This window comes from Saccoglossus kowalevskii, chromosome 2, assembly GCF_978046115.1.
Source record: "Saccoglossus kowalevskii chromosome 2, keSacKowa6.1, whole genome shotgun sequence".
NCBI lineage: Eukaryota > Metazoa > Hemichordata > Enteropneusta > Harrimaniidae > Saccoglossus > Saccoglossus kowalevskii.
The window spans coordinates 36,490,712-36,504,539 of NC_140642.1; the positions used below are offsets into that span (position 1 = coordinate 36,490,712).

At 36.0% G+C, this 13,828-nt stretch overlaps 1 protein-coding gene across 1 annotated transcript; it reads left to right on the top strand.

The window, feature by feature from the left end:
* The first annotated feature begins 1,787 nt into the window (after positions 1-1,787).
* Positions 1,788-10,185, top strand: LOC102810196 (uncharacterized). The gene is made up of 12 exons (XM_006814155.3): positions 1,788-1,947; positions 2,361-2,579; positions 4,512-4,678; positions 4,863-4,930; positions 5,281-5,370; positions 5,482-5,584; positions 5,707-5,780; positions 5,893-6,089; positions 6,394-6,500; positions 6,958-7,114; positions 7,345-8,697; positions 9,191-10,185. The coding sequence occupies exons 1-11, from the start codon at positions 1,919-1,921 to the stop codon at positions 8,690-8,692; spliced, it is 2,559 nt and encodes an 852-aa protein (XP_006814218.3). The 5' UTR covers positions 1,788-1,918; the 3' UTR covers positions 8,693-8,697; positions 9,191-10,185.
* The last annotated feature ends 3,643 nt before the right edge of the window (positions 10,186-13,828 follow it).

The following is a 13,828-nucleotide window of genomic DNA, read 5'->3' on the forward strand; positions in this document are numbered from 1 at the left end:
ATTCCGTCGTGCTGGCATTCCTTACAAGTAACGATGTTTACTGTAAACAGGCTCGGTGTAAGTGCGGTGTTTGTTTATTGCAAATCAAAAATTAGAGAAAATACAAATATTTTATAGAAAAGACATCGTACGTCCTGGATACAGGGACATTGTACATAAACATACTGTAATGGCTGGTGGGCAGTTTTGAATGCAGCACTGAAGTGATCAATTTCCGTTAACATCATAGTAAACCGACATGCAAGATTGTTTTTTTACCGTATCTATGCGCCGCAGAGGTGAACAGAAACAACATATATAATTTCTCAGTAATAATTTTTGTTCTTCCTATTGGACTGCTGGAATGGGCAACAGATGTTGAGGTTACTCGTACAACTTAGTGGATATCTGGCGACTAACAGGACCCATAGTGTTTCAACCCCTCCCCTGACCCGTCCTTCACCGACAGTACAAATGCTCGCAGTATCTGAGTTTACCACGAGGCGAGTTTACCAAAAAACGTGACAAGTATCTTCCTAGTCGTTGAATTTAGATGTCAAGGGAACTCAATTCCGAAGAATCTTGTAATTTGGGCGTTTTTTTATTCAAATCAATCTAAGTAATTAAAACGGACAGTGATAAAATGCGGATGACTTTGTACTGACACTATTTAACGCTACATGGTGCACATCTTGGATATGAACATGCCTTGATCAATCGTATTTTAAGCAGCAAGCAGGGAAAGATACTCACCAGACACAATTATTATGCAAATCAGTTATGACGACAGCGCCGTTGGCATGGCAACTTACGTTCATTGAAATGTCGCCTCAGTTAAAAACCACGTGATATAGTACGCGAAACTATAAACAAGCTTAGACTACTTCCTTATTTTTACAAATGCATTTCATGTAAACAATTCTTCACTGCGCGACCTTATTCCACCCCAGGGGTTCGCTAGGCTTGACACGATTTCAATAATCGGAAGGGTTTATGATCAGTTCGGTATTATGTGGACAGTAGGCATCCACCAGAATAACCTTCTGCATAACTTGGATTGACATTTCTTTGCTCCTTTATCAAAGATAAAGCGAAGGCACATACAGCAGACACGTGTTTCCTAACCTAAGTTTATATTATTAGTTATTGACATAACACTGAAACTGTTACAACATTATGGTTTATAAACAACAACAAGTATCAACAGTTTTCATAATAAAATGAATAAATTTAAAGTTAATAATAATAAGACGAGTGTCAATAACACTTAATAATTAAACTTGCTTAACTGAATTGTGCACACTGCGTCTACCAGACACAAACAACCACGTGCGAAATGTCAATACCGCAAATAGTCACCTGTCTCAAAACGGGTATATATAACGATCATTATATACTAGTATTCGACCTGAGTGAGAGAGGCTACCAGCTTACAAGAGTTCAGAACTCATTTCTGGAAACGATGCGTTTCGAATCCAGTGCATTCGCCTTTCGAAAGCGGCTTTTATCGTAATATTGTGTTGTATCGGTACAATTGGTCACAAATATAGAAAGGGAAGTGATTATTGTTTTCCTAATTACGACCACGTGCTCGTTGCCCTTCTAAATTTATCCCAAGCTAATTATTTTTAGAACAGTTGTGCTAAAAATAGACTCGACCATTCTTCGGCTCGAGAAATAAGTAGGTAACATGTGACTGATGGTGACGTCAAACCAACAAAGCGTTGATGCGAAACCCTGACGTCACCTCTCCATATATGGTTACCCAGAACATCTCATTTACATTTGTGCTGGATACAAACGAGAACAGTGTTGGGTTTTCCGTCGCCCTGTCTACTTCTTTTTTCTCATGTTGCAGTATTACAAGGGTAGTTGCATGATAAGTGTTTAAACGAAAACATCGAATTCATTTTCTTACAGTCCAGCGCTGGTAGCTGCGATGTTTTACCCTACTGCCGGACAGGAGGGGTGAGTATAGTCGTTTAGTGTTAATTCAGAGTCAGAGTGAGAGCGAAGTACTACAGGAAAACTTCATCTATGGTATTTAAGCAATTGAGCACAATGCGAACACAATAGTACTACGCTGTTATGTATACGCACATTTATATACTAGCCGTGACTCATGCCGCTGTACAACGTCTTTGTTTTTTGTTTATATATTGACAAATAACTAAAGAGTGGCACACATACCATTTATATCCAGACATGTATATCTCAAAGAAAAGTCATATTTGATACAAAAAAAAAATTATCGACAACACTTTGAATACACGCATTTAAAGTATTGTGATCTGCGTTTTAGTTAGCATTGAATGTCCAGTCTCATTGCCGCTTTATTTTTGTACTGAGTGTTCCTTTTTTTTAAATGTCTGTTTCTTTAGGTCTTTCGGTAGTGTAGTTTCGCCGTCCTCTGTGTGCCTTAGTAGTTCATCGACACTGCCGGTCAGTGTCCAATCAGCTAGCACTCCACCCGCGTCATCTCAGGACCACCATCTCAACCACCTTCACGAAGGGTGGTCCGAGGCGGAAATGACGCTCTCCTCTGCCATATCTACTATTACAGACGCCGTGTCTAAATCAAAGAAAAAGACTCCTTTCAGGTAAGCATTCAGATATAATTATGATTTTTAGGCAATCACGTTTCTATCATTCGGCATCATACACGTAGAAGCGACAATCTGTTATGCTCATTCTTTGTCACGAATTACTAAATTTAAAGGCAGTTGAATGAATTTACGACACAGTAGAGAAAAGAGAAGTATGTATTGCATGCTTTATTGGGAAAAGGTTTATTTATAGGGTAAACATTAGAGATTACTGCTACATAAGTGGGTTAATAAAAACGTCTGTACTCATCGCCGTCCCCGAAACATTATGACCCAGCACATGTGTGTGTTGATTTCAGTTCAAACATCGTTCGATTTCACTTTAATGTGATATTCACTTTAGATGTTTGACTTATTCGTAGTGCTGTTTTCATAACAATACTAACACGTCATTGGCGCAACTTCGTAACCATGGTTACCCTTCAAGACGTCGACGTGCTACGTGACAATATGAAATAAGATGCCTAAAAAAATCGTTTTACTTAGATTTCGATTTTACTGTAGGGCGTTTGTGTGTTTTGTTCGATGTTGACAACAGCCTTAATCACTGTTTTTTTTTCGTGTCATCGTACACGGCGCACATAAAGGTGAACCTGGGGTACAGACGTGTCGAATTCATGCACACATGTTTCCTTTCATCTACGTCACGCTACACTTAATCACTCCAAATTCGAGTTTCCCTAAAATTTCCAGGCGTGTAGAGATTCATTTCACAACAAATAATATTTTTTTATTAAATGGTACAGCGAAGCTACCAGCAGAAACATTGTAATATGTTAATTACAATCTACCAAATTTCGCCAATAGATGGCGCTAACTAAGTCGTAGGCATTGAAAAACAAAATAACAATATCATAGGCCGCAAGCTGGCGCACCCACATCTCCACAATCCGAATATGAAAGACACGTTTGTCGATTTATGCTACTCTTCCCCCAGAGGATCTCTTACGGGAACAGTTGGTTTCGCATATCTTCCGAGATAAAATAGCACAGAATAGACTCTGTATTTCAAATTGTTTAAAACTTATAAGCTTTCAGGGTTAGTTTTACTTTGCTCTGTATACCACTTTCAAAGATTCTAGCTCGAGTTCTATTGATCATTTGGAAAGAAATGAAATTTTCACGGCACTGAATACACCTAGAGTCATTTTAAAAATACTGTCTCGAAGCCTGGAAACAATTTTGTGTGCGAGAGAGGCCCCCTCCCCGGAACTCCCGCATCTGCAATCATATTGATCGTAATCTATCTAATCTAAATAGTTTTCCAATGTACATAGGTCCGCATGGAAGACGTCGATTTCGTAAATCGTAAATCAGATGCATGTCAAATCCCACGTGCCATGACTACGTTATACCCGACAAACCCAAGACCCTCTTGTAATTAGAAGTTCAAAGTGAAAATGTTCTAGCTACCATGTATTCATGAAGCCTGTGCGACCGGACGATGGCCCTGGACCACTCTCCGGGTTCCTCTCCCCTGAAAACTTCACGTTGACACGGGAATCGTTCTGGTTGCAGGGTCCCCGCAAAACAGTATACATTGTATTGCGTTTGAAATATTGAATGGGGCACACCTGTGAAATGGTGACGCGCAACTTCACCATATTTGTTGATGACGTATTATTGTTTTTCAATAGAAATATGGGCGACTTCAGGGAAATAGGCGGGCTCCATTCGGGGTTTCCCCTTTAGGCAACGGTAACATCCAAATGATAGCAATCTGATTAATTATTCATGAGCTTGAAACAAAATACTCACCCCGCGAAATGTTTTGAACATTTGGAAGGACAACTGTGCGACAATGAGCGTGCCGAGAAAACCTTTCTGGTAAATGAATAACCAAAACTCGGCCAAGTTTTTAACAACGAATTCAGAAAATTGCGGAAAATTTTAAAACTTTTTTGTTGTATTTTATTTTCTCTATAGGTCGACGAAAGGAGCGTCCAAACAGAGGCGGGATTTGATCAATGCCGAGATCAAGAATTTACGGGATTTATTACCGTTGCCAGATTCGGTAAAAGCCAGGTTATCATATCTGCATGTCATGTCACTGGCTTGCGTTTACACCAGAAAATGCAACTTTTTCTCGCAAGGTGAGTTAATATAAATTACGAACCACCAGACCAATAAAACGCGGTAAATGTTTTGAACAGTCGAAGATTGAAGATTGTTACGATGGCAATATTAGTACATAACAACAGGAATGACGTACGTTTTGAGTTTTGTTGCTCTATATTGAATACTATCTAAATTCGTGCTCTTCTGTGTTTTTAATAGATTTTGCAAGTCGTGTTAGTGCATCTCATGATATTGAGAAAATAAAACAAGAGTATGATTTCAGCCCGGTAAGTATCAAATGTTACCACTCAATTGACGGGAGCTAGTATGTGTGTGTATGGGGGGGGGGGGGTGACCGTCATCGTTTAGGAGATGATAAAATCAGGGTTTTCCCCGTAAATTGCGCACTTTTTCGTACCATAACCTTACTGTTGAGCAGCTCCACGAAGGGATGAACCATTTGAATTGTGGGGGTGATGAAGTATGTGAACATTTAACTTTTGCATGTGTAATATTTGTTAACAAAACTCCCTAAGTTGATGAATGGCCCTACCTAAACTGATATTTTTCTAATACATAAATTATGAACAAGATAGTCAAAAATATAAATATAATAATTTTTTGTGTGTGATTACAGGTGCTGAATGGTTTTCTCCTCATTGTAAACAGTGAAGGATACTTGCTGTATATATCAGAAAATGTCACAGAATTCCTTGGCCACTCCATGGTATGTCAACTACTGTATGTCAAGTATAGTCATGGTTCATGAAGGGATATTTATTGATACACGTATACACAGTTCATATGTCTAACAGTAAACCAATGTTTTATTTTCCAGGTTGACTTGTTAACCCAAGGAGGTAGTGTCTTTGATGTAGTTGACGACCGAGATCATGCTACTATCAGAACGAATTTGAAGTATTACGAAAACCATTCCAATCGTAAGTATTAAAAACCACATCATCAGAACACCATTCGGGATGATGACGAAATTTGAAACAATAGATCCACATTCACATTGAAGACCAATAACCTAACTGTTGTCTGTCTTTTCATATTCTAGCTAAAAGATCATTCTTCTGTCGAATGAATACATCGCGATCCATGCGACGACAAGACAACTGTAGTGATAATAAGGTATGTGAAATAATTATCTCATTACCATAAATTACATAAACCTTATTAATCATTCTTTCCTTATACAGCAAATATCAAATTAAATATTCGTTATTTCCACTCATGATTACAGGTTGTTCATATCACAGGCAGATATCATTCCATGGCCACAACCTCCAGCTGGTCACCTGCTCCTGTGTTCATTGGTGTTTGTTCCCCAATCTCATCTAGTATTTGTCGTAATGCAAGGTGTGAGAGTTCGGTACTTGACACTATGTCATTCACCACACAGCATGGCTTGGACATGAGACTACAGGAGGTGTCGTCAAGGTAATGAGAGATGCGCTCACTTTAATACTCTATCATATGATGCAATACACGAAAAGTGTTTTTTATTAATGTTTTTTATCAAAATCTATAAAATATTTACGTTTCATTCAAATCTAAAAAGTACGCTTACATTGGCTAAGAAAGCCATTTGATAATTCCCCATTCATTATCCATAAGTCTTTGCGAGTTTGCTCCAATCATTGATTACTACCATCATCCTTTAGTCAAATTGTATTCATTTGAAATAAATATGTTATTTAAAAACAAGAAATATATCACTGATATTAACTTCCTTTGTTTGCAGAGTGGTGTACCATTTAGGTTATACTGCCGAGGAATTGTACGCTACTTCTTGGTACAATTTATTGTATGCAAATGATGATGTCATCGGTAGAACGCATCACCAATATTGTAAGTATCTTTAACAAGACGATAGGCAATAATCAGATATCATCATTAATGAATTCTTTTGCATGCCCAAACATGTTAGAAAATACTTTTTTGATTAGTCACATAGCAATTGTTACAGCCGCTCCACCACACCATGTTTGATTTGGGACCCATAGCGATGTATACAATGCATATAAAATTACATATTTGTTTACAAGAAATTGAAACACACACTGCATGATGAGTGTAGCTCTTAAATTATTCTATTTTAAAGCATTGTCAGCAATATAACACTCCAAAGAATGAATTTATTTTGGCATTATAGTTGCCAATTATATGCAATCAAACAATGTGTCACATGGGACCCATATCAAACAAGGCACATTGCAATTACACCACTTTTTAATCAAGTACATAATATACATGTAATAATGTGTTTGGTAAATTACTAATATTTTTAAAATGTTTTTTATCGCAGTGATTCAGCAAGTTCAACAAGGGAACCAAACTAGCTGTGAATTTGTTGTAAGGATGCTAACTAAGGATAAACTCATTGTCAATGTCTTCATCCATGCTACAAGCCATCCTGATGAACTGGACACATCACCAATTATCTGTGAAAACAGGGTCATCTGGTAAGCGGAACAACCTAAAAAAATAGTTTGAATTGAATGAACAAATTACACATGCTGAATACGTCGTATAAGACCCATATTAACTTGGCACATCACAACAATCGCCACACTTAGTGGATTCAAAGATTTGAAAAACAGAGAATAATAACTCATTGATAGGTTAATCCTACTTCACCAAAGAAGCTTTTATCATTCAACAATACTTACTTTTATTTATTTGTTCTTTGCAGTGACACAGAAATGCAGTATTACAAAGCTATCCAACAGAATGTGGTTGTTGACACCATGATTTCGGGAGATGAATACATGTATCCAAGTTCGCTACATCTCGACTCATCTGGCACCTGGCCAACAGACGAGTTGGAGAGTGAATTTTTCCCGGAAACAATGAAGGATGATGCGACAGATGAACAGTTCCTCAACCCCACATCACCAGAAAAGTCATCCTCGTCAAAGGACAATGCATTTGTGGCGTTGAAAGATGCTACTATGGAGCTTGTTAGAAGACGTCTGCGGAAAAGACTTCACAGTGATCAATCATGTTTAGAACCACAGCGCAAAGCTTGTCGGTTTGACAACTCTTTAGATGATAACTATGATGTGAAGTTCCGTACTTATTCTTTGTCTGCCATCAATCAAACAAGTCAGGAATCGTCTGGTGCACCGCCATCAAGTATTGTGCCGACTCTGACAACTGATTCCCACACCAACAGAGAACAAAGATCTGAGACATGCAACTGGGCAGCAGAATCACCGTCCACAATGCCAGTTACTCCCATGACCCCGCTAAATCAGCAAGAGCATGCCAGTAATCGTCTGGATATTCTTTGCCCATATAGGTTACCACATGCACCAGACAGCACGATTAGACTCAAACAGGAGATCTGTGTGCCAGATAGCATGCTAACCCCAGATCCATCTCCAAAATTCGGACAAGCAACTCCAGCACAAACACACTTTGACTTCACCATAGATGAAGTACCCAGTGAACAATTACCTAATAACGAAGAGAAGACTTTAACAGAAGAAGATTTAAATACGCTACGTGAACTTGCCTCAACGCTACTAACACTAACAAAAGACTGTAGTGACATTAAAAACGATATAGATACAAATGTCAACATAGGGCAAGAGGATATTAATATGAGGCACACCTCAGTAGAAAGAGATCATTGTGTGCCATCTGTAGAGGGGAGCAGAATGGGAGAAAACCCTCACGAAAGTTTACTGTTAGCAGACAAATCATTCTACGCGACCTCACCAGTTGGCTGTATCCAGTTAACAGTACAACACAGCACAAATCTGTCGGCAATTCAAGTAGCTGCAGGACAGCATAAACAAAACCTAGAAACTATAGACCAGCTTCAGTTGAATCTGAGCTGTGACCAGGAGTCATTATCATCATCATCATCAAGTAGCCATCAGAGTGAGCAGAGCTTCTCTGATGCCAGCAGCTTTATGGATGAACTAGAAAGTATTGATATGGAACTTACTTCAAGCCCATCTACTACCCCAAGTCATGGGGAACTTGGGTTCTGTGAACTCGATTTAAATACATCTATTAATTCATTCCACTAGTCAATGTAAGTACAATCATTAATTTGCTGTAATTTGTTTGCACTGTGTGAAATATTTTTTCTCTGAGATGTAGGCAAGCAGATTTTTTTTTTTCTGTTATTGATCACTCTGCCATCAACCTTTAAAGTTATAATGGTCAACCCCTTATTTAATTCAAAAATTGGATTCTAAAACAATGTTAAATTTCCCCCACAGCAATTATATGCAATGTAACAATGCTGAATGAACATTGGTAGATTAATACCAAGAGTGGATAACGATTCAATATGACCGTCAAGTACATACGATGATATGCAATATGCCTGGCAAGTAGGCGTGACCCTGTGTGTGATTTCTTTACTCCAACCATCTATTGATTACATGCCTCTTTATTGTCACCTCTACCCCTGAATACACTATCAACTTTCATGCGTGTGTGTGTGTGCCATTATGCATAATACATTGTAATAGATCAATACAACTACAAAAATTCTAACCTTTTTTTTATTTGACTTGCAGGTTGTGGAAATCCCTTATCTGTGAGTTTGTGTGTATAAAATAAGTCTACGACTTGGACTGTGTATGGCATATTGTCATCTGCATATCAAAGAAACTGATCCTCTATCTTGACTAGTTCTAACTCCAAGGAATGTTCTCAGTTCCGTCTTCTATTCTCTAGTCGCAGTGTGTTGTCTATCTTGAGCTGAGCTCACATTATTTTAAAACTGGTAATTCATTTTTACAGAAAAAAAATGCAGAAATAAAAGGAAAAAAATGAGCTGGACTCGATTAAGAAATGTGTTGATCACAATGTAATTCAATCCTTCTTTTTATATGATTTATGAAATGACACCTCAGGTCAAAGGTAATGAGGTATATTTTCATTTTGTGTATATTATAATAATGTTTTATGAGACCATATAAATTTTGCAGCATAATCAGTTTTCAAAGCTGTATAGTATATTATCCAAAGTGAAATACCTAAATGTATAGTTCATTGTGAAGCATATGCTACATCCTATGTTAAATTTAAACTTAATATCAGCCATATTTTTTTTATTTTTATAGATTTCACAAAGTTTGGTATAAATTTAGTTAGTTATATATTATAAAAAAAATAGAATTTTTATTCTTCATATTAAGTTATATTTTATAATATAAAAAAAAAATAGCAATTTTAACTGTTTTAATAATTCATGTAGTCTGTCTGCAGCCTCTATGCTAGGATTCTTAGTTTTATCATCAAATTGTGCATTTTCATATCTACTTATATAATGATGAATACCTGATAACAGTAATTTAAAACAAAATTCATCTATTAATCTTTATAGTATTTGCAATTAGTTGTTTTTACAGAAGACTACACTGGTTAGTATATCAGTATCTGTTTACTAAAACTATTATAAATTTTACACACTATCTTGCCATTGTTTAATAAATATTCTTATGTACAAATATTTTTTTTTAAAACCTTCAGATTCTTACATTGTATCTATTAAAACATAGTTAGCATACATATGTGTTCATCATTATAAAATTGTGTGTGTGTGGGTGTGTGTGTGTGTGTGCGCTTGCATATGTGTGCATGTGTGTGACTAGTTTCCATTGTTATCTACTTTTCTTTATGAATATATTCCTTAAGATCTTTGGTGAGACTTGCTTCCTTTCTGCCATAGACATTTTGTAATCAGGGAACAAATCCTGAATTGCAGTTAGCAACAATGTTGCATTTACATTGTATCTCTAAACATTTTGATTATGGCAAAAACTTGCATTTTCAAATATTGAAAACAACACCACATGATGATGCTTTCAGCTATTAGTGTCGGTATGCCAATAAACTGGGGGGGGGGGGTCAGAAATCTCTAAAAACAAAACGACAGTCCCACTCAGTGACATACCCACCCCTGACTGGAGACATTCCTGAAATGTGATGTTACAAGTGCAGCAAATATCAGTGGGCATGATTCTATCCATAAACAATAGACAAAATACAAATGATAAAGAACAGTGGTATACTCCCATAGACCATTGTTACCATGGATAAATGGATATAACAAAGTTAATCTGATTCTAGGCATAACTTTTAATCTTTGGAATGTTGGTGCAAAATTTTGCATATTGTGTGCAGGGCATAAAGGGAGGAGGCTAATTTCTTACTGATGTATGTCTGTGTCATATCTTCTTCCATCAAAATGTTAAGAACCACTGAGTGGATGAAATTTGTTACATACAGATAGATACTTTGTGATGAGCTTCAGGCTTGATTAGTTTTTGGTACTAATCTTTTCATACTAATTAGGTAATTTACAAACTAATTATTTTCAACATGTTTTGTTTATAGTTCTTTAAATTGGTTAAAACATGGTACTTGCATTCGTCGTATTCGTTAGTGAATGAATCTTGGCCAGTGGAATTGGCCTTCCCATCCAGTCTGTGGCACACTCATCCAGGGTAAGGGTCGGCCCTTTTTAGCTCCGCTGTCGACTTTGTCGAGCGGAGCTTATCATATGAGTGATTGTCCGTCGTCGTCCGTCATCGTCATCCGCCGTCGTCCGTGTCAATGTTTTACTTTTTCAACTTCTTCTTGAAAACTACAAGCCTGAATGCTTTATGCTTTGATACTTGGTGTATATCTACCTTGGGTAGACCTCTCTTAGGTTTGTTTGTTTCATGTTGATATCTTCAATTCTCTAATTTTGGTGAATATTTTTGTAGTTTTTGGTAAAAAGTGATATTTTCGACTTCTTGTTAAAAACCGCAATTGGAATTGCTTTGATAATACATATATAGGTACTACATGTGGACCTCTCTCAGATTTGTTCATTTTGTAATGATATCTTTAATTCTCTAATTTTGGTGAATATTTTTGTCATTTTTGGTAAAAAGTGATATTTTCTACTTTTGGTTAAAAACCGCAAGTCCAATTGCTTTGATATTACATATATAGGTACTACATGTGGACCTCACTCAGATTTGTTCATTTTGTAATGATATCTTCAATTCTCTAATTTTGGTGAATATTTTGGTTGTTTTTGGTAAAAAGTGATATTTTCGACTTCTTGTTAAAAACCGCAATTGGAATTGCTTTGATAATACATATATAGGTACTACATGTGGACCTCTCTCAGATTTGTTCATTTTGTAATGATATCTTTAATTCTCTAATTTTGGTGAATATTTTTGTCATTTTTGGTAAAAAGTGATATTTTCTACTTTTGGTTAAAAACCGCAAGTCCAATTGCTTTGATATTACATATATAGGTACTACATGTGGACCTCACTCAGATTTGTTCATTTTGTAATGATATCTTCAATTCTCTAATTTTGGTGAATATTTTGGTTGTTTTTGGTAAAAAGTGATATTTTCGACTTCTTGTTAAAAACCGCAAGTCCGATTGCATTTATATTACATTTATAGGTACTACATGTACATGTGGACCTCTCTCAGATTTGTTCATTTTGTAATGATATCTTTAATTCTCTAATTTTGGTGAATATTTTTGTAATTTTTCGTAAAAAGTGATATTTTGAATTCTTGTTGAAAACAGCAAGTCCCATTGCTTGATACTATACATATTGTTCATTTTCTAATGATATCTTCTGTTCTTTAATTGAAATGTGCATTGCTAACAGCGTAGCTATCTCAGCCCAGAGGCTGCTTGTTTGTTGTTCAGCTTAGAGTAGGATTTGAATATGGGTCTAACCAATCACGAGTCTGATGTAACAACCACTATGCTACCAGTGACCAGTTTGTTTAAGTATTATTAACAAGCATCACCTGAATATCCATGATGTCCAACATTTATTACCAAGCATGGTTTGTTACGATATTTCGTTGTATCCTTTAATTAGTTGATAAATTTGCATGATTTAACATGTTCTTAGTATCTTGGCAACAGTTTGGTAAAATGCATGAATATGTGATATAAGTTTGTGTCTCATAATTGGTTAATTTACAAAGTAATTAACTTTTCAGTCTATTTATTTTATATTAAGATACATGTACAAGTTTATTCAAAACTTTGCACATGCATACTGTGTGTAGTTAAATATCTGGCACTTTGTGAATATTAATTATCTTCATCTAGCTTTATTTTGTATATATCCTAAGCCTTAAAGCGGGAGGGTCGCCACCTGCGCATGCACGGAAATTGAGTCTCAAGCGACGACAACAACACACGTTAAAATGGGTAGAAGCTTGTTTGTGAACAATGACACGCTATGGCCATCTGATGCATGTGCAGGTGACACCTCCCCCACTTTAAGTCAAATGGATTGAATCTGAGTGAATCATCTATTAAACAGCATAAGCAATCCAGCCAATGTTTGTATGTTAGTTGTCTGTAAAAATATTAAACTTTACTGAATTCATTCCACACAAGTATTTTCTAGCATTTATTATTCTATAATCTGTACTGTTCTATAAATCCTCATTTAATTTTGAATCAAATGGCAACAAATCTTGATTCTGAGAACAAATACTGCAAAACCATTTATTGCCAGTGACATTTAATTATTGTGATGCTTCGAGCAATTGCACTGGGTTATTAATTCACAAACTTGGAAGGAAAACTGAGTTCTATTGTTATTTTACATGTTCAATTCAGTGGATTTATTTATGAATGAAAAATAACAAAATCAATTAATAATTAATGTTTTAACAGTATTCAGGTTTGTTTTGTGAAAGATGACAAAAGTTAACATTGGCATTGAAGAGATCAAAACTGAGTATGCATGTTACAGATCAACAAATAACTATAGCACTTACATAATTTATCTGTGATCTGGTTGAAATATTGATATTATCAAGAGTGCAGTTGTGTGTATTCGCATTCAATTCTGTAATTTATATTCTGTCACTAACATGGCCCAGTGTTCGCGAAAGTACGGTTTGTATTCAACATACTGTAAATGCATTAATTATTCACTGTTTTTAATTTCGCTATTTTCTCCAATAAGTAAAATTGGCCACATAAAAACACATAAACAAGTAAAAATAACAATGGAACTCATTGTTTCCCTGCCAAGTTCATGAAATTAAGACCCAGCGAAATTGCTCAAAATACTGAAATTAAATGCCAGCAAAATAAATGGTTTCACAGTAATCAGTAACCTTTTTTGTTACAATGCTTTTTTGGTTTAATAAATTCAACA